The sequence below is a fragment of the Podarcis liolepis genome (assembly GCF_965112155.1).
Source record: "Podarcis liolepis genome assembly, chromosome: 10".
NCBI lineage: Eukaryota > Metazoa > Chordata > Lepidosauria > Squamata > Lacertidae > Podarcis > Podarcis liolepis.
In genome coordinates, this window is record NC_139562.1 from 74,527,036 (window position 1) to 74,548,239 (window position 21,204).

At 42.5% G+C, this 21,204-nt stretch overlaps 1 protein-coding gene across 7 annotated transcripts in view; it reads right to left on the reverse strand.

The window, feature by feature from the left end:
• ITPR2 (inositol 1,4,5-trisphosphate receptor type 2) overlaps nucleotides 1-21,204 on the reverse strand; it is a 330,950-nt gene that overhangs the window by 2,687 nt on the left and 307,059 nt on the right. For all 7 annotated transcript variants that reach the window (XM_083464129.1, XM_083464132.1, XM_083464131.1 and 4 more), the window contains 7 exons: nucleotides 18,772-18,936; nucleotides 16,685-16,868; nucleotides 15,611-15,703; nucleotides 15,055-15,185; nucleotides 14,486-14,651; nucleotides 9,672-9,832; nucleotides 786-947 (listed from right to left, as the gene is read on the reverse strand). In XM_083464129.1, coding sequence (XP_083320255.1) covers nucleotides 786-947; nucleotides 9,672-9,832; nucleotides 14,486-14,651; nucleotides 15,055-15,185; nucleotides 15,611-15,703; nucleotides 16,685-16,868; nucleotides 18,772-18,936 — 1,062 coding nt within the window. The remainder of the gene's footprint in view (nucleotides 1-785; nucleotides 948-9,671; nucleotides 9,833-14,485; nucleotides 14,652-15,054; nucleotides 15,186-15,610; nucleotides 15,704-16,684; nucleotides 16,869-18,771; nucleotides 18,937-21,204) is intronic.

Below are 21,204 nucleotides of genomic sequence, written 5' to 3' on the forward strand. Positions count from 1 at the left end.
TTGTCTACCCCATAATGGCAATTTGCATTCCCATCATGGTTGGACTGGATGGAGAGTTTCAAATACAGTTTTTATTTAGTTTGCTTTTTGCCACTGCTACCAAAATCAGGTGGGTGGGTATGCTGGGGGTCTATAAAAATTTGCTTGCCTGCCCCAGGCAAGGGGGTTAGCCACCTTTGTGTTACTTGATGGGAGCCAATTATAATAGATAAATGTAAGTTGTAATTGGTGTGGCTGAGAGGTAAGGGCATGCTTGAGACTAACGTTGATTCTGGTGTGTAACTGTGATACACAGAAAAATGTACTTTCCCCTTCTAACAATAAATGTTAGCTTTTTATTTTTTAAAAAACCCCTACATTGACAGCTATATAAAAGTGGGATTTATAATGATGTCTTCGTTAACAGTGAAATATATTTTATGTAACTGACTACTCAATCATTTGATACCTCTTTACATCCCACTCTTTCTTCAGAAAGCTCCCCATGTCTCCCATTTAGGCACCAATCAGGTCCACAGCGCCTTGGCTTCAACAATGCATAAAAGACAACTCACTGATTGATTAATGAGATTAATCAACCAGAATGTTAGCTCTATGGAAATTTCCTCTTTACTACCTATTGCGTTTAATTTCTGTGAAGCTGGATTAAGACTTCTGACAAAAAGTGATTTTTACTGGAAGAACCCCACTGGGATCTAGCTGAGAGGTTAATTCTTTTTACATGCATGAAGCTGTCTACTCAAACTCTGCTATGTAAAATATAAATAAACAAAGAACCAACCAACCTGTTCTTTAAGCTCAGCTAGTTGACTGGAAAGCTGCTTGACCAGGCTCATGGTGGACTCCAATCTCTCATGCAGGTTTCTGATTTCATTCTGTTCACTGTCACCTTCGTTGCTGACCAAGGACATGGCTCTCATCCGAGGGAACCAATCTAAATTCTTTTCCTGCACACACACAAGTAGAAAAATGTTAGTTGTGACTTAAATATAAAATGAGATGGGGTGGAGTGGAGTGGGGTGATAGTCTGAATGATTTCTCAAGGATTCGTCCAACTCAGTGACTCTGACTGTAGAGGACCCAGGATTAGGAATTTATCTGTTCTCCAAGCCAACTGGTAGCTGCTTATCTGTAGGCAGTTCCTGTGAGATGACTCACATGACTGGTGCCTGCCCATGTTGTTGGCTCATTGAGATATTCTCCCAGCCACATGGCAGCTGCTGGTGGGTCGGCAGCTGCCATAGGCTTGCGAGAATGAAAAATGTGAAATGTTTGCATCATACAGACACACTTGTCATTGGCTTAAGCTCCCTGTCCGATTTACACTTGGCAGCATAATGAACTGGTTTTCCGAATAAAAAAATTCCTTCCAGTAGCACCTTAAAGACCAACTAAGTTCTTAGTTGGTCTTTAAGGTGCTACTGGAAGGATTTTTTTTATTTTGACTATGGCAGACCAACACGGCTACCTACCTGTAACTGGTTTTCCGAGTGTGGGTTGGCCCAAGATGGATCTCAGCCTATTCTCTCCCTTCTTCCCAGCACCTCTTGCTCTAAAGACTCTCTTTACCTGACACCTCAAACACACACCCCATCACCATAGCAACCTCTATCTGCCCAGGCCCAAGAATTCCTCTCAGATGGGCCATCAGCACCTTTTGTCATGTTAATGCCCCTATCCCAAGTGTGGCCCTGGCTTGGAAAGGAAGCTTAGCCGGTATTTTTCCACTGTCCTACAATCTTCACTTCAATACTCCAAATAATCAAAATTCTACAATTTATTAATTTCTAGGGTTTAGGGAGGGCCCCCCAATCTATAACAATACTTTATTGGTTGCCCCACAGTTATCTCAATCCAGAGGACAGGATCACACTTCAAAACGACCTTGACAGATTAGAGAACTGGGCCAAAACAAACAAGATGAATTTTAACAGGGAGAAATGTAAAGTATTGCACTTGGGCAAAAAAAATGAGAGGCACAAATACAAGATGGGGGACACCTGGATTGAGAGCAGTACATGTGAAAAGGATCTAGGAGTCTTGGTTGACCACAAACTTGACATGAGCCAACAGTGTGACGCGGCAGCTAAAAAGGCCAATGCAATTCTGGGCTGCATCAATAGGAGTATAGCATCTAGATCAAGGGAAGTAATAGTGCCACTGTATTCTGCTCTGGTCAGACCTCACCCGGAGTACTGTGTCCAGTTCTGGGCACCACAGTTCAAGAAGGACACTGACAAACTGAACGTGTCCAGAGGAGGGCAACCAAAGTGGTCAAAGGCCTGGAAACAATGCCTTATGAGGAGCGGCTAAGGGAGCTGGGCATGTTTAGCCTGGAGAAGAGGAGGTTAAGGGGTGATATGATAGCCATGTTCAAATATATAAAAGGATGTCACATAGAGGAGGGAGAAAGGTTGTTTTCTGCTGCTCCAGAGAAGCGGACACGGAGCAATGGATCCAAACTACAAGAAAGAAGATTCCACCTAAACATTAGGAAGAACTTCCTGACAGTAAGAGCTGTTTGACAGTGGAATTTGCTGTCAAGGAGTGTGGTGGAGTCTCCTACTTTGGAGGTCTTTAAGCAGAGGCTTGACAACCATATGTCAGGAGTGCTCTGATGGTGTTTCCTGCTTGGCAGGGGGTTGGACTCGATGGCCCTTGTGGTCTCTTCCAACTCTATGATTCTATGATTTGGGAAGTGCTGCTACTTTGTTTTAATTGCATTTCCCTGTAGGTGGAAAGCAGATGGGAAGTGAGGGGCAGAAGGGGGTTGTCAACCTGGGAAGGTAGTCCATCTAGAAGAAGGAAAACTCTGATGCTAAACTTCTACTGCCTTCAGGAGAAGTCCCTAAGACCTAATGGCGCCTTGTATGCCTCATTCTGGCAACTCCTGCATCCAAGTTGGTGCCAAACGGATTGCTCTACTTTCCTTTGGACTGCACCAGCGAGGCTGAGAGGGGGCGTTGTCATTGGGGCAGCCCAGGAACTCCATAGACATTGCCCAAGCTTATACCCCGGGGAGGTCACTTCAGTGCTGCTAATGCAGCATTTTGACGTCACCCCTGGCGACGTCACTCCATTGTGTTTCGAGACAGGCAGATGCCAACAACAGCAAAAATGGTTTTGGAGAGGGCAGAAATGAGAGTGAATCACAGAATCATAAAATTGTCTGAGCTCAAAATATTTCAAAAACACTGGCTTAATGTGCAAAGTAGGCCAGGATGATAGGCTTATCAAGATTGCAGCCTATCTTAGGTGGAAACTGCAGTAGTTATAAAGCATTTAAAAGTGTGCCACACTTTATGGATGCAAACTCAGCACATGTTGCATCACTTCAGATTGTTTCCCACGCCAAAATCTTAATGAATGCTTCATTTCTGGTGTTTCATATCCTCATTTTTCATGCTTGCATCTATGCTTTATGTATTTCAAAAGATTTTAAGTGAAACTGTACTCCCATATCCTCCAATATGACAAGGCAAGGCAAGGCACCAGCTCTCCATCTGACATGCTGACAATTTCACATCCAACCAGTGGCGTAGCGTGGGGGGTGCAAGGGGGGCCAGCCGCACCGGGCGCAACATCTGAGGGGGCGCGCTCGCCGCCTCCGGAGTCTCCGAAGAGCCTCGGGCGCAGGCTGTAGCACCAGGGCCGCGGCCAAGAAGCCGAAGCTGAAGAGCCCGCTGAGCGCCGCGCCTAGGCAGAGCACGCCGGGAGGCACCACCACCAGGGCCCGGCGGCAGCCGCAGCACCTCACCACCATTCCGCCGCCAGACTTGCTCACACAGGCACGGCCGCCCGCCGCCGACGCTGCTGCCTCTGGCGGCGGACACGTGGAGAGAAACAGCGGCAGCCGAGCGGGAGACTCTCCCTTTCTCACTGCAACGCTCCGGGGAGGGGGCGAGGGAGAGAGTCAGGCGGAAACGCGCACGCGCCCCCCCAAGTTGGGGTTGGGGTTGGGGGCGAAGCCGCCGGGTATTTGCGCCCCAAATTGGGGCGACCGCAAAAAGCCACCCTGCCAGCAGCAAGCTTCAAGGTCAAAAGCTCCCTTCGAGGAAGCTGCGATCCTCTTTCCAATTAAGTCCCCCCCACCCCACCCCAGCTCAGTTCAGTGGGAGGTGGATTTCCCAGGTCTCTTGTCTCTTAGAGGGCGCCTCTCATCATCCCGCCATTCTGAGAGCAGGGAGGGCGCCTCTCAGGAGACTTTCCCCCGCATTTGCTTTCCCGCTCAGGAAAGCGCGCGCGGCCCCGGCTGGATCTGCAACTCTTCTGGTGAGCGAGGTTTAAACCAGAGGCAGGCACTCCTTCTTGGACGGATGCCTGGAAGAAAAAGACCCCACGGTCTCTTCCTTTCCTTCCCCTGCAGAGACCAGCCACGTCCCTCAGCCGAGGCCGCCTTGCTTCTCAAAAGAGCCGGTCTACTACAGTTCGTGGCTGCATGGGAGAGCGCTGCTTTCCTTGCAAAAGGCCCCCAGGTTGAGTCGCCGGCACCTCCAGCTATGAGAGGATGGGAGCAATGGCGCAGCGTGGGGGGGTGCAGGGGGGGTCGGCCGCACCTGGCGCAACATCTGGGGGTTAGGGGGCGCAGATCCATGGGTTAGGGGGCGCAAATTATTTGCCTTGCCCCGGGTGCTGACAACCCACGCTACGCCACTGCATCCAACCAAAGCTTTTCAGGCACATGTCTGCATTTAAATTAGTTTGGCATAGAATAAGTAATCATCACAACAACTGGCAATTAACATAACTAAAATTATAAGATGTTAAAACAAAAATGATCCCAAACCAACATGTTAGCAGGTCCTGCAATGTTTTCTTAAAGTCAATTAAACCACTTTGCCAAACACCCTAGACAAGAAAAGTTATTATGGAAATAGGATTGTTCATTTATAATATCACACCTGCCAATAGTCCTGATTTCTCTAGGACATGACTGATTGACAGAAGTGGCCCCACTTCCTCCTCCGCTGCCTCTGCAAGGTCTCCACCGAGGCCTGGAAGCCTACCAAGGCTGCGGATTTTATATGTCATTTTCGCTAATTCCGTATATTCAAAAAAATTAGCCTGCCATTCCATAACTGTTGGGATCTCCGGTGACTTCCATTTTGGGGCTACAAGAACCCTAGCTGCCACCATTATTGGAATAATGTACGATCCTCCTTTTTTATTTCGTCCCCTATTATCCCTAATAAGAATGTCTCCGGTTTTTTCGGGAAAGTGTACCTAAAAGGTTTCTTAAGTTCATTATATATTAGATCCCAAAAAAATTTCATTTCGTCACATACCCACCACATATGGTAGAGATCCCCATCCTTATGTTTACATTTCCAACAGGCTTTGTTACCCATTTTGTACATTTTTGCCAATTTGAGCAGGGTAACATACCACCGGTACATCAGTTTTTCCAGGTTTTCCCTTAAAGTGGAACATGCTGTAAATTTCATCCCTTTGTTCCATAAATTTACCCATTTATCGTATTCTATGTTGTAACCAAAATCAATTGCCCACTTTACCATCACTTCTTTTATCAACTCGCCCTTGGTATCCCATTCCAACAGGAAATTGTACATCTTGGATAAAAGTTTTGTTCTTCCTTCCAAAATTTCTATTTGGAATTTAGATTTTTTCTCACTAAATCCTAATTTTTTATCCTCATTCCATAATCCATTTACCCGATGGTATTGTAACCACCCTGTTAACCCATCTTTTAATTCCTCATATGTTTTGATTTTCCATCCACTCTCCATTTTTACTAATATGTCTTCATATGTTATTCTCTTTCCTTCCATATTCAGTTTTTTTGTTGTTAATATATCTATCGGTGGTAGCCACCTGGGTGTGTTTCTTTCTAGTAAATTTTTATTTTTTCCCCAAACTTCATACAGGGCACCTCTAAAAATATGATTCATGAAACCTTTATGGACTTTCACCTTGTTATGCCACAAATAAGAATGCCATCCATATCTATTATTGTACCCTTCCAAATCCAACAAGTCCATGTTTTCCAAGATGATCCATTCCTTAATCCAACATAAACAGGATGCTTCATAACATAGTTTCAAATTTGGTACTGAAAACCCTGCTTTTTCCTTCCGGTCTGTTAATAATTGAAATTTGATCCTTGGTCTCTTTCCTTGCCAAATAAATCTTGATAGGGTTTTTTGCCAATCCTTAAACTGAGATGACCCCTTAATCACAGGGATCGTTTGAAAGAGAAATAACATCTTTGGAAGAATATTCATTTTAATCTCTGCCATTCTCCCGGTCCAGGACAGCTTTAATCTATTCCATATATCCAGGTCTCTTTTAATTTCTTTCCATATTGAGGTGTAATATCACTAATTAAATTAATATTTTTAATTGTTAACAAGATCCCTAGGTATTTTACTTTTTTTGCTACTTTAATTCCACACTTCTGTTCTAATTGCTCTATTGCATTCCTCTCCAGATTTTTAACCATCATTTTAGTCTTTATTTTATTTGTAGTCTTTGGTATGAAATGTGTAAAATTAATTTTTAAAAATGGATTAAAAAATAATAATAAATAAAATAGGACTAACAACGGTGGCATTGACGGAGACAGTAGCGCCAACTTGGGCCCCAGATTATGGGTGCCCAGCACGTGTGCACCACATCACATGATGTCATGACGTGACTTCACATTGATGCACGCACATGCTTTGGCACCATGGAGGTGACTAAGCACTTTATGAGAGGGAGCAGGGAGCATGGCCAAATAAAACTGCCCATCGCTTCTGATTTGTGGTGCTATTAATGGAAAATGAGCAAGCTGTCAAGGGCACAAACAGAAGGCACTTTCCTTTTCACTGCTAGGACTGGGTCTATCCTCATCTGCATTTTGGAGGAGCAAAGAATGAGGAGGGGGAAAAGAAAGCTCTGGCAATGTTAGTGTGAACTCCCTCCACCCCATTTTTTTGTATCTTTTGTGGTCTTGCTGATGTGGTGAACGGTCCCTCCGCATTCCTGCCTCAAGTCCCTTCATCTCAACTTACTTCTTCGGGAGAAGGTGGGAATTATCGCCAAGTAAATGTGCGTAGAAATGGGATTATGCCAATGCAGCCACTACTGCTGCCAGCCCAGCCACTCTCTAGCCTGCAGTAGGCGCAAGTGGTGCTGCAGCTGCCACCGGCTAGGCTGGTCCCTGGCATCCCTGCTCTCACCTGCTTTTCTGACTACAAAGTTGCCAGAGTTCCCCCACCCTGGCAAGCAGCTTACACGTTTCAGAGCAGGTCCCCATCCCAGCTGCTGAGCTCTCTGCACCATTGTGATTATGTCGACACTTTTCTTACAGCTGCCCATTCATGGCAAGGTGAAGGAGGCCAGGACACATCCCACAGAGTTTCCCTCAATGCTGCAGGATCCAGGCAAGGGAAAAGGAAGGAACCAGTGGCCTGGGAGACTCAGTGGAGGGAATGTCCTATGTGCACAGAGCAGCAGAATCTGGTATCCTCAAATTATTTCTGATGCAGACCATGAAGCTGGGCTGAAGAATCCATCCACCACTTTTAAAAAGCTAATACCATGTGCTTCTCTTTAAACTGGACTTATGTTTAGTACAGCATTCCCACTCAAACAATATATTCCACAACATAGCTCATTCCAGGGAGAGTATCAAATAAAACCCAGCAATCTACTGCCAACATTTTAAGTCATTAAACTTCCAAAATTGGTTTTTCATACTCAAAGCATGGAGTACATAGAGGCCTTTGTGACTTTGTTAATATTTTAGGGGCTCAACTCCAGAGATCCCACCATTAGCACTAATGAAAAGTACATTAGTGCAGGAGTCAGCAAACTTTTTCAGCAGGGGGCCAGTCCACTATCCCTCAGACCTTGGGGGGGGGGCGGAGTATTTTTTTTTTGGGGGGGAATGAATTCCCATGCCCCACAAATAACCCAGAGATTCATTTTAAATAAAAGGACACATTCTACTCATGTAAAAACACGCTGATTCCCGGACCATCCACAGGCCAGATTTAGAAGGCGATTGGGCCAGTTTTGGCCCCTGGGCTTTAGTTTGCCTCCCCGTGCATTAGTGCATTGCACCAGTAATTTCCAACTGCGGGCACTAGAGATACACTTAATGATACTACTGTTAGTTCACATTGAAATAATGAAAGAAATGGTGGGTGAAGTGAGGAAGAATAAAAGCCCAGTGCTTCCTTCAATAATGTAAAAGTGCTACTAAACAATACTAAAATTGAATCACATTTGTGACCAAAATCTGCAGGTGATAAAATGGCAGGGGAAGCCATTTAGCCAAATATTCTCCAGGGAATGATACAAGATTCAAAATTATGCTAGATTTGCCCCCAATATTATCTTTTGTCTTAATCCAGTGCTGGTGTTTAATCTTTTTCTGTTCACCACTTGCATGTTTTAAAGGGATCCATGAAAAATATGCTTGTGAAGATGTTGCCCACTGGTGAAGGTCTTAGATACAGCTAGGTTAGGAACCTAGGACACTGCCTTCTTCCTGATCAGATAATTTGTCCAGGCAGCTCAGTATTGTATACTCTTGACTGATCTGTAGTGACTCTCCAGGGTCTCAGGCACAAAGGGATCTTTCCCATCACCTGCAGCCTGCAGTCCTCTTAACAGGAGATGCCAGGCACCATAACCAGGCAACTTTTGCATGCAAAGTATGGGCTCAATCACTATGCTAAGGCCCCTTAAGTCAAGTTAAGAATTGACAAATCAAGCAATAAAAGATCAAGATGATGTACATGAGTCTAACTGCCCCCATGTGACCAAGTCTAACGCAGTTTCTTACCCTTCAAGGCTTTTACAGATCTCTCGGGGTGGGGGTGGGGGTGGCTGAAACGCAAGGAGAAAGAAAGGTCTGACCTTTACAACTACAATTTATCTGCATGAAGTGTGTCAGAAAAACAGCAGCTGTATCTTGGGAGTTCCCAAGTCTCCTACCTCCCAATAGCTGCATCCTTGGGACAATGAGGCTTGCACACAGAGTGACTTCAAAATGTCTGGACAGCTTTCACAGGCTACCAAACTCAGTTTCATGCTGTTGTCATTTTTGCACATCATACTATTGGAATAGTTCTATGCATTGCAGAAGTGGAGACCTCTATTCTTTCTTTGTACTGTTGCTTGGCAGTGGGCATTTTTCTCTTTTATGAAACATCAGCCAGTGATTCAGGACAAAAAAAAAGAGACTTACAAACTGGATAAGCATACTGAGTATGAGAGTGCAGGAGCCTGAGGGTAACTGTGAACTTTGCCTTCATATTTTCATTATGCCCAGTGCTGGGCCTTTGCCTTGAGCAAATGCATTTAAATACCTTTGTAACTATACAGTTGGCGGCTTCTCACAGTTCTTGTGGTTGTTGTTGTTTATTCAATGTATATACCGCCCTTTATCTGAAGATCCAAGGGCAGTGTACAACAATAAAACATAATTTACTACTACTACTACTACTACTACTACTACTACTACTAATAATAATAATAATGAAATCCAATAAAACTATCACAGGAAAAATTAATAATAACTGTCCATCCCCCCACATTAAAAGGCCTGGGTAAAGAGGACGTTTTGCACTTGGTGCCTAAAATATGTAATTATGGTGCTAGGTAAGCAACACCTGAAAGGCCCACCTCTCTGAAGTAAGACTTATATAAAAGTGACTCACCACAATCATTTGAGCCACATAACTTTCGGGACCAGTGTATTCTGTTGGGTCTTTCACTCTGACCAGAACTATGAAGTATAAATAGTGCCACATGTTGTGTTCTGCCTTTATGTGCTCCTCAAAGGAAACTGTCTTATTATCAAATTTGTCTCGCTCAAGCCCTGCAAAAAAGGAGACACACACCAAAAATATTTCATTAGTTCCATCATCTTGTCAACACTTGTCTTAATTACAAGTTCTTGGGGGGGAAACTACCACACACACACACACACACACACAGTGTAAAAGCAGAGTCTTCAAGACCAACAATTTCATTAAGGCATATATCAGATATGATATTTATTTCTAGTACAGTGGTGCCTCGCAAGACGAAATTAATCCGTTCCTCGAGTCTCTTCGTCTAGCGGTTTTTTCGTCTTGCGAAGCAACCCTATTAGCGGCTTAGCGGCTTAGCGCTATTAGCGGTTTAGCGACTATTAAAGGCTTAGCGGCTATTAAAGGCTTAGCGGATTAGCGGCTAAAAGGCTATTAGCGGCTTAGCGGCTTAGAAAAAGGGGGGAGCGGGGAAAAATCGGAACACTCCCAAGACGTTTTCGTCTTGCAAAGCAAGCCCATAGGGAAAATCGTCTTGCGAAGCAGCTCAAAAACGGAAAACCCTTTTGTCTAGCGGGTTTTTCGTCTTGCGAGGCATTCGTCTTGCGGGGCACCACTGTATTTGTTTTCCGTCTTTGCAAAAAGAAAAAAGAAAAGGCTCCAGATGATGTACAATAAGAAAGAAATCTAAAATATATGATATTTATTAAAGTTTCAAAGAAAAGATTACATAAATAAAAAGAGAAAAAGAGAAAAGAAAGAAAAAAAAAATACAAAATACAGAAAAAAGATAATAAGCATTTTAAAAAAAACACACATCAATCTTTCCGTACCTTACATTTCATTTCCTTACTTCCCTGACCTCCTCACACCTCCCTTTTTTGTATTCCAGTTCTATTAATTAATTCAGCAATTCCCTTCCCTCTTTGTTTTTATCTTAATCCTTTAACTTAATAAATTATAACTTTAAATTTTCATCTGTTAACAATCCATTTTTACATACACCTTAATAACATTGCTAAAACCACTTAACTTCATTCAGACATCATTCTAACATTCATTAATTTTGCAATATTTCTGTAAATAGTCTTTAAATTTCTTCCAATCTTCTTCCACCGACTCATCTCCCTGGTCTCGGCCTCTGCCAGTCATTTCCGCCAATTCCATATAGTCCATCACCTTCATCTGCCATTCTTCCAGAGTGGGTAAATCTTGTGTCTTCCAATACTTTGCAATAAGTATTCTTGCTGCTGTTGTAGCATACATAAAAACAGTTCTGTCCTTCTTTGGCACCAATTGACCGACCATGCCCAGGAGAAAGGCCTCTGGTTTCTTCAGGAAGGTATATTTATATATCTTTTTCATTTCATTATAGATCATCTCCCAGAAAGCCTTAATCCTTGGGCACGTCCACCAAAGGTGAAAGAATGTACCTTCAGTTTCTTTACATTTCCAACATTTATTATCGGGCAAATGATAGATTTTTGCAAGCTTGACTGGTGTCATGTACCACCTGTAAATCATTTTCATAATATTCTCTCTTAAGGCATTACATGCCGTAAACTTCATACCTGTGGTCCATAACTGTTCCCAGTCAGCCATCATTATGTTATGTCCAACATCTTGTGCCCATTTAATCATAACTGATTTCACCGTTTCATCCTGAGTATTCCATTTCAACAGCAAGTTATACATCTTTGACAAAATCTTAGTTTTGGGTTCTAGCAGTTCTGTTTCTAATTTTGATTTTTCCACCTGGAAGCCAATTTTCTTGTCCAAATTGTATGCCTCCATTATCTGATAATAATGAAGCCAGTCTCGCACTTTATTTTTTAGTTTCTCAAAACTCTGCAGTTTCAGTCTATCTCCCTCTTGTTCCAGAATTTCCCAATATTTCGGCCATTTGGCCTCCATATTGAGCTTTTTCTGAGCTTTCGCTTCCATCGGTGACAGCCGCCTTGGGGTTTTGTTTTCCAATAAATCCTTATATCTTATCCAGACATTAAACAATGCTTTCCTGACAATATGATTTTTAAATGCTTTGTGTGCTTTGACCTTATCATACCACAAATATGCATGCCATCCAAATACATTATTAAAACCTTCTAAATCCAAAATGTCTGTGTTTTCAAGAAGCAGCCATTCTTTCAACCAGCAAAAAGCTGCTGATTCATAATAAAGTTTAAAGTCTGGCAGGGCAAATCCACCTCTTTCCTTTGCGTCCGTTAGTATTTTAAATTTTATTCTAGGCTTCTCTAAAATAAAGGGGATGGAAATGAAGATAAAATCTACCAGGCTGCCCAAATGCTCACTATCCAATTTCTCAGAGGAATAGCTTCTATAACAATAGATGATGACGAACAAGTGATGATGTTGAGTTTCAGAACTTAGGTTGGTGACCTGGGAAACAGCAAATGTTTTATGATCCGAATGAAAATCCCTTTGAATTTCAGCCAGGATTATAAATGTCTGGATCTTTGCCAAATATCCCCTTTCCCTTCGTCCTCATCCCCTGAAACTTACCTTTCAGCAACAATGATTTTGTGAAAGTGGGAGCAGCAATAGAGGGCTGCTAAGTATTTGAAATGAGCCAGCACTTTCAAAGATTTCAGATAACTCTTAATAAGAATTCTCTGAAAATGCTGGAAAGAACAAGCCAATTCAGAAACAAGATGGGGAAAGTTTGCCCATCTCTAGGAAGACTCAAGCACTCCACTTTTTGGCTTCCACAGTAAAAAGGTAAAGGGACCCCTGACCATTAGGTCCAGTTGTGACCAACTCTGGGGTTGCGGCGCTCATCTCGCTTTATTGGCCAAGGGAGCCTGCGTACAGCTTCTGGGTTATGTGGCCAGCATGACTAAGCCACTTTCTGGCGAAACAGAGCAGGGCATGGAAACGCCATTTGCCTTCCCGCCAGAGCGGTACCTATTTATCTACTTGCACTTTTGACGTGCTTTCGAACTGCTAGGTTGGCAGGAGCAGGGACCGAGCAACAGGAGCAACTGCCGACCTTCTGATTGGCAAGTCCTAGGCTCTGTGGTTTAACCCACAGTGCCACCTGCGTCCCTGGCTTCCACAGTATTTCAACCTAAAAATTCTAATATAAGCATAACTGATACTTCCATATACCTAAATAAAAAAATTCCTTCCAGTAGCACCTTAAAGACCAACTAAGTTAGTTCTTGGTATGAGCTTTCGTGTGCATGAAGAAGTGTGCATGTACACGAAAGCTCATACCAAGAACTAACTTAGTTGGTCTTTAAGGTGCTACTGGAAGGAATTTTTTTATTTTGACTATGGCAGACCAACACGGCTACCTTCAATATACCTGTCTTGCGTGTTCAAGTGTTCCATGCAGACTAGCTTGCCAATGACCCTACTTATTTCTAAGATTTATTACCTACCAAGGTAAAGTTAAAACACCACCAGAATACTTTTTTTAAAAAAACCACACAACAAACCAACTAACTCATCAGGTTAATTTACACTTTTCAAGAAGCCTACAAAAATATTTTTTAACTGTCAAGGGTAAGGGTAAAAAGGTGCATCTGCAGCATATGGCAAAAGCTGAATAATGATGATTCTAGACACACCTCTGTAGGGGCTACCACAGAGAAAGTCCTCTGCTGAGCTCTTTGCCACTCCTTGAATTCCCAACCTTAACACCCAGGGTGGTCTCTGGGAAAGGAGGAAGTCTTTCAGATATTTGTGGCCCACATCATGCGGGGCTTCAAATACCAATGTGAGCAACCTGAATTGGGCTCAGAAATAAACTGGCACCCAGTGCAGTTGATTTAGAATAGGAGTTATTTGGGTTCTAGAGATCACCCCAGCCAGTAACCTTTCCACTGCATTCTGGTTCAGATGAAGTTTCCAAAGCATCTTCATTGGCATTGCAATTTGAAGGTTGCAAGACCACGGAGAACAGTGGCCATCATCTCTGTCTTAAAAGGGTCCATAACTAGTGAGCCAGCTGTAGCTGGAAACAGCCAATCTTAGTCACCAAACCCCTCTGGACCTCCAGTGATAATGCTGGTTCCAAAAGTATCACTGTTAATAATCTGCTCCTTCAAAGGAAGTGCAACCTTGTCTGGAACAGGTCATCTCCTTACCTTTTGGACCTGAGAACATGTAATGCCTCTATCTTATCTGGACTGGGCAAACTGTGATGGTTTGGGCAAGGGGTTGACGAGGTGTAAAGCAGGGCTTGCCAAAGGGGTTGGGGTTGGTGGGGGTGGGTAGGTAGGGTTGGCGTGCACAGCTTGTACGTAAACAGGTCTGAAATAATTCAGTTACAGATAGGTAGCCGTGTTGGTCTGCCATAGTCAAAATAAAAAAACAAAAAAACAAAAAAAACTTTCAGTGTATCTGAAGAAGTGTGCATGCACACGAAAGCTCATACCAAGAACTAACTTAGTTGGTCTTTAAGGTGCTACTGGAAGGATTTTTTTTATTTTGAAATAATTCAGTTACATACATGTTGTTTGGAGAACCAGACCACAGACCCTTCATACTGGATTAATCAGGTAATAACAGAAAGCACCCGAACATAAGTTATTAGTAGCAATGACAACACAAGACTAACTTAGGTTCTAGAGCAAGTGAACATCGATGTGATATTTTGACTGCCATTTGGTTTACTATCGGAAAGGAATAAGCTTAAATAAAACTCTTTAACACTGCTTTCCCCTCACCCAATTTAATAGCTCGCTAACACATACCACAAATGAAACAGGTTGTCTTCAAGATTTCCTCCTTTTTTTGTTTTTCACTTCGGAGATCTGCAAATGTATCGATTATGACTCCAAAAATTAGGTTCAGGACAATAATGATGACAATGAAATAAAACAGGAGATCATAGACAACTCGAGCAGCAAAGAGGGGTTCCTGAAATGACAATAATGTTTCTACGTGATGTCAATTTGCACCCAGCTGAGAAACATTTACTTTGGATCATCTGTGTTTTCAGAGCATCCATTCAGGCCAAGCAATTACATCCTGTTCATTTTATGTTGATGCAGCAGGAAATATGTATGATATTTCCACATTAAAAAATAAACCCCACCCCACAACTACCCATGGTTGTTCTGTTGCATCTGGTTTGGTTTACACTGACGAATTAGCTTGGTGACATGAAAATCTATTAAGTGAATATGGGTATTATCCAGCCAAAGCAAGGAATGGGATCAAGGCACTCCCTTTAAAACACTCCAAATAAAATTGAAAGGCATCTGTCTGTCTATCTATCTAGCATGCTTGAGCATGAAGCTACATCATACAAAATGCTTACATCTTTAGAAGGCTTTCGGAGCACATCACCCACTCCACCACCATTTCTCAGGCCCTGGTTCAGAACTGTCACAATACACATTAGCAGAGTGTCACATGTCCTCTCAATCCCATCCTCATCTGGTTCTTCATCTGTGGATGGAACACATGTATGTACATGATACAGGACTCCACTAAGCTTTTGACTAATGGCAGAACTAGACAAATGTAGAGAACATGTGGTTGCTGCCAAACTGGCAGACAAACACCTCCACTTTCAGTAATGAGTGGTAGAATAAAATGCCTGACATAACATCATTGTGTTGAGAATTTCCCCCATCCCTTCAAGCTAATGAAATGATGCACTGACAGAGAAACTCTCCTTGTGATTATGTAATACTTTTTTTTTTTCTTTTTCTGGACATTATGCAGAGACAGGGCAGAGGAGAGGAGGATACACATGGTGGCTGCTTTTAGGGGCAACTATGTGTTCTGCATATAATCTCATTTTAGTCTAACTAAGCAGCAGATACCTGCTCAGGGAAAAACAGAAAATGTTTTGTGAGCATTCTACCAACCTAATTTTAATGCTGGTATTGTAGTACTACAGTTCTCCTTTGAACATGTATCCATCATTGCTGTTAATCTTGTGGTAGGAACAGTGCCACTTTCTGAGAGAACAAAGAACAAAATGTTGGCAATGCAATGATTTGTTGCAAAAATATATGTACAGGGTATCAGCAGACACATTAAAAATTAAGACAGAAATAGGCTGACAATTTCACATTTTGGAACCAAATTTCGGTTTCAGATATACTCACTTGATCAAGGACCTAAATTTAAATACATTGCAAAATCTGTGGATAAAAGTCTTTTGTTGCTTTATTAATTTGTACGAGACAGCTTGAGATATCTCTCTACCTTTGTTTTACTTAACAACAATTATGTAAATAACATTTGAACTCCCAAATAATTGTGTGTTCTGGCCATGATAAAACCCACAAGTCACCAAATCTCTCACTTAGTGTCAGAAGAAACAATGAAAGAAGACTGTTGAGGAAGAAGACTAAAGCACTGGCAGTAATGAAGAGATCAGAGTTTCACATTTACAATATATCACAGGCATTTTACTGTTGCTTCTGCCTAAATTACAGAACTGACATCAAACAGAACTCCATCTAGTTAGGTTGAAATATATTCAAAGCTAGAAACAACTGTCAGATATGAAAATAACATCAATTTTTAAAAATCATTAAAGTATTCACAAAGAATGACAAGGCAGACACTGAGCTGAGGCTTCATCTTTTTAAATCCAGAATATTTAAAGAGTTTCAAGGATGAAAACATTATTTGATTCTCATTTATAAATATGTATGGAGTTGAGTAAAACACTAATTTAACATTTCTAAAGTGAGTAAACGACGTATATATCAGCTTTATTTGATCAAACACCTATTTTGCCTTATGCATCACAAATGATGAATCTGTGCTGAAAAGAAAGGATTTGAAGGAGCAAAGTTCACAAAATGATACTACCCAAATAAGACTCCATTATCTATCTAACATTCTGTTCTCACTGGAATGGAGATGGATCCTATCTGGAATTTATAATACACTACAGTGGAAACAAGTTTTGCTAGTAGGAGCAATACCTGTGATAGGTGTTCTTTCCACCTCCATGATGAAGTCATCTTTCAAGAACAAGAACCCAACAATGGAGAAGAGATACACAAGGATGAGCGCTAATACTGCTGTCAAAATAATGGAGCGTCCATTCCGTGTAACACTTTTAATTACATTCAGTAAAGTCTCCTCTCTGTACACCAAGTCAAATAACTGGGGGGGGGGGGGACACACAACATAAAACAGAAAAGTGATCAGCAGAGCTCCTTATAGTGATTGCCACCTGAACTCAAGTAATGCAATAGTGCAGACATTTTCAAACTCTGATCTGGGGGATCCCAGGATCAATTAAAAACTTACAGATTTCTCAATGAGAAAATCAGTAATGCAGGACAAGCTTCTGTGAAAGGCAGGTTGCCCACCAAGATCTATCCTCCCTGCCTATGTGCAGCTGAGTGTGTTGTAGGATGCACTCTCATTTCTGACTGAGTAATGCAGGGGACTAACAGATAGCTCAGTGCTTTGCATGAACTCCACCCGAGTACAGGTGCTTTAATCATGTAATAACTAGTAATGCAATAACTATGATTATTAACAAATCCAGTATTATGGGTGAATCATCAATACTTAAAATGAAGATAGTCAAAGTGAAACAGGAAGCCTTTAGCTGCATGGTAACAGAAGCAGCAGCTTAAAAATGCTGCAGCTCCACCAGTCTCATTGACTGCCTCATGTAACTACCTACTCTTATGCAGCAAACTAGACCATGGCAAAAGCTTTAAAAAGCTGCCAATGTTGCTTCAGCACTGATGGATGCACCAGGGATGTATGGGCTGGGTCAACTGCGAGCAGGAACAAATGTGTTCAGACCCTATGAGGGTTATAACACAGCAAAATGGAGCTCCTCAGCAACCTTCAAAGCCAAGGAAGGAAGGGGAGGTGTCCTGGTGGTGGGCGCGGTGGCCTGGGATGGAACTCCCAAGTAAGTAGGGATTTCCCTGTATTCCACAGGTGAGCTGCAGAAAGAATGTGGTTGGTCAAGTGAGCCATGGACTCCAAAAGGTTGAAAACCTCTACAGTAAGGGATAAAGACATAAGGCTGGCTCAAAACATTTTGGCTACTCAGGTAGAAAACCCAAATGGCATTCACTAATATTGTATGTTTATTTATTATTAAATTTATATCCCATCTGTGCACTGGATAGCTCAGTTGGCTGATAACACCAACGCTGCAGGTTCAATCCCCATATGGGACAGCTTTATATTCTCCAAAATTGCAGGGGGTTTGAATATATGATCCTCAGAGTCCCTGTTCTATGATTCTATTATCCAAGGAACTCAAAGTGACATACACACTTACCCCCCCTCCATTTTATCTTCACAAATACTTTGTGAGGTACTCTGCCCAAATCCAATTCAAATACATATTACTACACACGGGCTTAGTACCCTTTCATTTCAATGGCACTTTGCCTACTTGCCTAGTAGGCAAATCTGTTACCATGCAGCTAAAGGTTTCCTGTTTCATGAGCATGGAACTGATGCTCATGCATCAGATCTGTCCATCTCCTCCTCTGTCACCATGAACAATGCTCTAGATCTGCTGCCTGAGATGGCAGCCTCACCTTCCTTAATGATAAAAGTGATATGATCTAATATTATGACTTCATTTCCAAGCATCTGCAGAGATGCCTTCAATGAATGTGTTGTATTCCACAAAAAAGTACATTCTGCAAACAGAGGTGAATAATAAAAATGAGCAGAACATGGTTTTAAGTTCTTGTTTAAAGAAGGAAGAGGGAACGTCAGTTTAAAGAATGATGTTCTTTAAACTTGCATCACTACTATTGCTATTAATCAATGGTATTAAAATATGTACATATTTTTTACCCACACAAACCAATAAGAAACACATCCTTCATGGTGTCAATCAACCTAAGATGATTGAATTGTACATCTAAAAATGCAATATGGGTGTGACTAATGACCAGCATATGTGGACAAACACAAGCGTCTTACAAATAGTGTCAGAACACCAGGATTGAGATCTAACATGAATCAAATGAGTTGTATTTTTCATTTTGGCAAAACAGCCACACTCCAGAGATATACTCACCAGGAAGCTGTAAAAGAATTCATGCACACAGAGTCCCAGCATGCAGACAAGGACATAGGCAACGTGGTAGAGGAAGGCCATATCCATGATGACTGCTCTGTATCCACGAGTAAATGTGCCTCGATTCCCAACAAAGCTCACCAAAAATACAATCTTGTTACAAAGCTGGGGGAGTGGACAAAAATTGCTATGCTTCAATAATCTGAACCATATCTCTTTAGAATATCACACCAGGAAAACATTTAGAGTACAATATTAACCATATTATTACCATATTATCTCCCCTCTTTATATAGAGTCAATCTTCGTTCTACATGGGGGTTACCACTGCGCACACTGGTGGAGCATGCATAGCGCAGAGGTTTTATTAAGCGGATTTTCCAACTGCACAAATTCCCTATCAGACACCCCACACTAATTTGTGTGGGGTTTTTTAAGGCTATAAGAGTCAACAGTTCTTATCTACTGGTGATTCATTTATTAATCTGCCTTAGTTTATTAACTAACAGGTACAAAAAGAGAACTATTTTAAGGGTATTTACAAGGAGGTGACAAAGCATTACTGCTCAGAGATGGAGATGAAGAACTGGAGGTTCTGGCCAAATTGAAGTTTGGTTTAAGTATGGAAACTGAATGCATTCCACTTTTCTATAATTTGTGTACATGCTGTCCCTGCATTTAAGTGCTTAATAATCACATACGCTTAGCGTGACCATTTGTCCTCCCAAGTTTTTCCAACTCCACATTATCAACCGTTCACATTTTCCCCCCAACACCACATATTATCTCCAACTGCCCACAAAAAAACCTTGAACTGGTGGGGTGAAGCTGTAATGCTAGCTTTCTGGTAGTTATGTTGCTGCTGTTTACCAGGACAGAGAGAGGTGAAGTGGTGAAGTTGGCATGGTGAGGGCACACCAGCAGAAGCACTGGATTGACTCCACAAGTGTGCCTGCACTGCGCTGACCTCCCTGGCTCCTTTGCTTCCCAGTAAGTAGCAGTGATACAGCCACTGGGACATTAGTGATGGGGCTCCACCCCACCAGTCAAGCAGCTTTTGACCAGGAGAAGCATTGCATCATGGAAGCTACTACACTGGCAGTTAGAGCTGTTTCTGTTTCAGCAAAGGATCCCCATGCCCAGTTTGGTGGTTCTACAGATCTCAAATGAGCCAATGGAAAGAAAAGCATAGCACAGTTTAATTTCAGGGTTTTAAACTCCATAATGAAATGGGCAAAGTAGGCCTAGGAATGTGCTTGCAGCCCAAATGTGTTCACCCTTCCCTTTTCTTTGAGTTGAGGCTTGAAATTGAACAGATTATTTGTATACCCTACTACCTTAGTTTTTTAATGGCCCAAGATGAATGGAAAAGAGACAAACAGCCAACTTTATAGATAAAGTGATTATTGGAAAACTCATTCTGAATCTGACCAGACACGGGTTAGAGCTCAATGTTGAGCCTACCAAGTGGCGATAATGACAGCGAAGAGGACCTTCTTCACTGCCTCTATTGCATCTGCAGAAAACAGCAGCAGGAGACTCCTTCATGTGGTTCACAATGTAACAGAACCACCTGTGTCATAGACATGGTATGGACCCCAAGATCTCCTGCAATGATTTTGCAGTTTTTTTGCAGATAAAGTTGCTCAGATTTGGAAAGAGGTGGACTCTACCATAGGAGCAGGGCCCGGGCGTGAAAGTGCTAGAGTCCTGTGCATTCAAGTTGCACGGGGTCAGTTACCTCCGAGGATGTGGACAGGTTGCTTGGACAAGTGAAACCGACCACCTGTCTCCTTGATCCTTGCCCATCCTGGCTCATAAAAGCAAGCCAGGAAGGACTGGGCGATGGGCTCTGAGGGTGGTGAATGCTTCCCTCTGTGAGCGAGCCTTCCCAGCCACGCTGAAAGAGGCAGTTATTAAACCGCTTCTTAAAAAAACATCTTTGGACCCAGCCAATATGGCCAACTATTGCCCAGTCTCAAATCTTCCATTCTTGGGCAAGGTGATTAAGCAGGTGGTTGCTGAACAACTACAGGCACGTCTAGAGGATGCGGGCCATTTGGATGCCTTCCAATCAGGATTCAGGCTTCATCATGGGACTGACACTGGCTTGGTTGCACTGGTCAATGAACTCTGACGGACCAGGGACAAAGGTGAAAGCTGTTTCCTAGTTCTGCTGGAGTTTTCAGCGGCCTTTGACACCATTGACCACGACATCTTTCTGGATTGTCTAGAGGGGCTGGGGCACTGTTATACAGTGGTTCTGCTACTTCCTCCTGAGCCGTGTCCAGAAAGTAGTCTTGGGGGATGAGTGTTTGGACCTGTGGGCTCTCACTTGTGGGGTGCCTCAGGGTTCCATCCTCTCTCTGATGCTCTCTGATGCTTCTTGTTATCTACATGCAGCCGCTGGGAGAAATCATCAGGGGGTTTGGG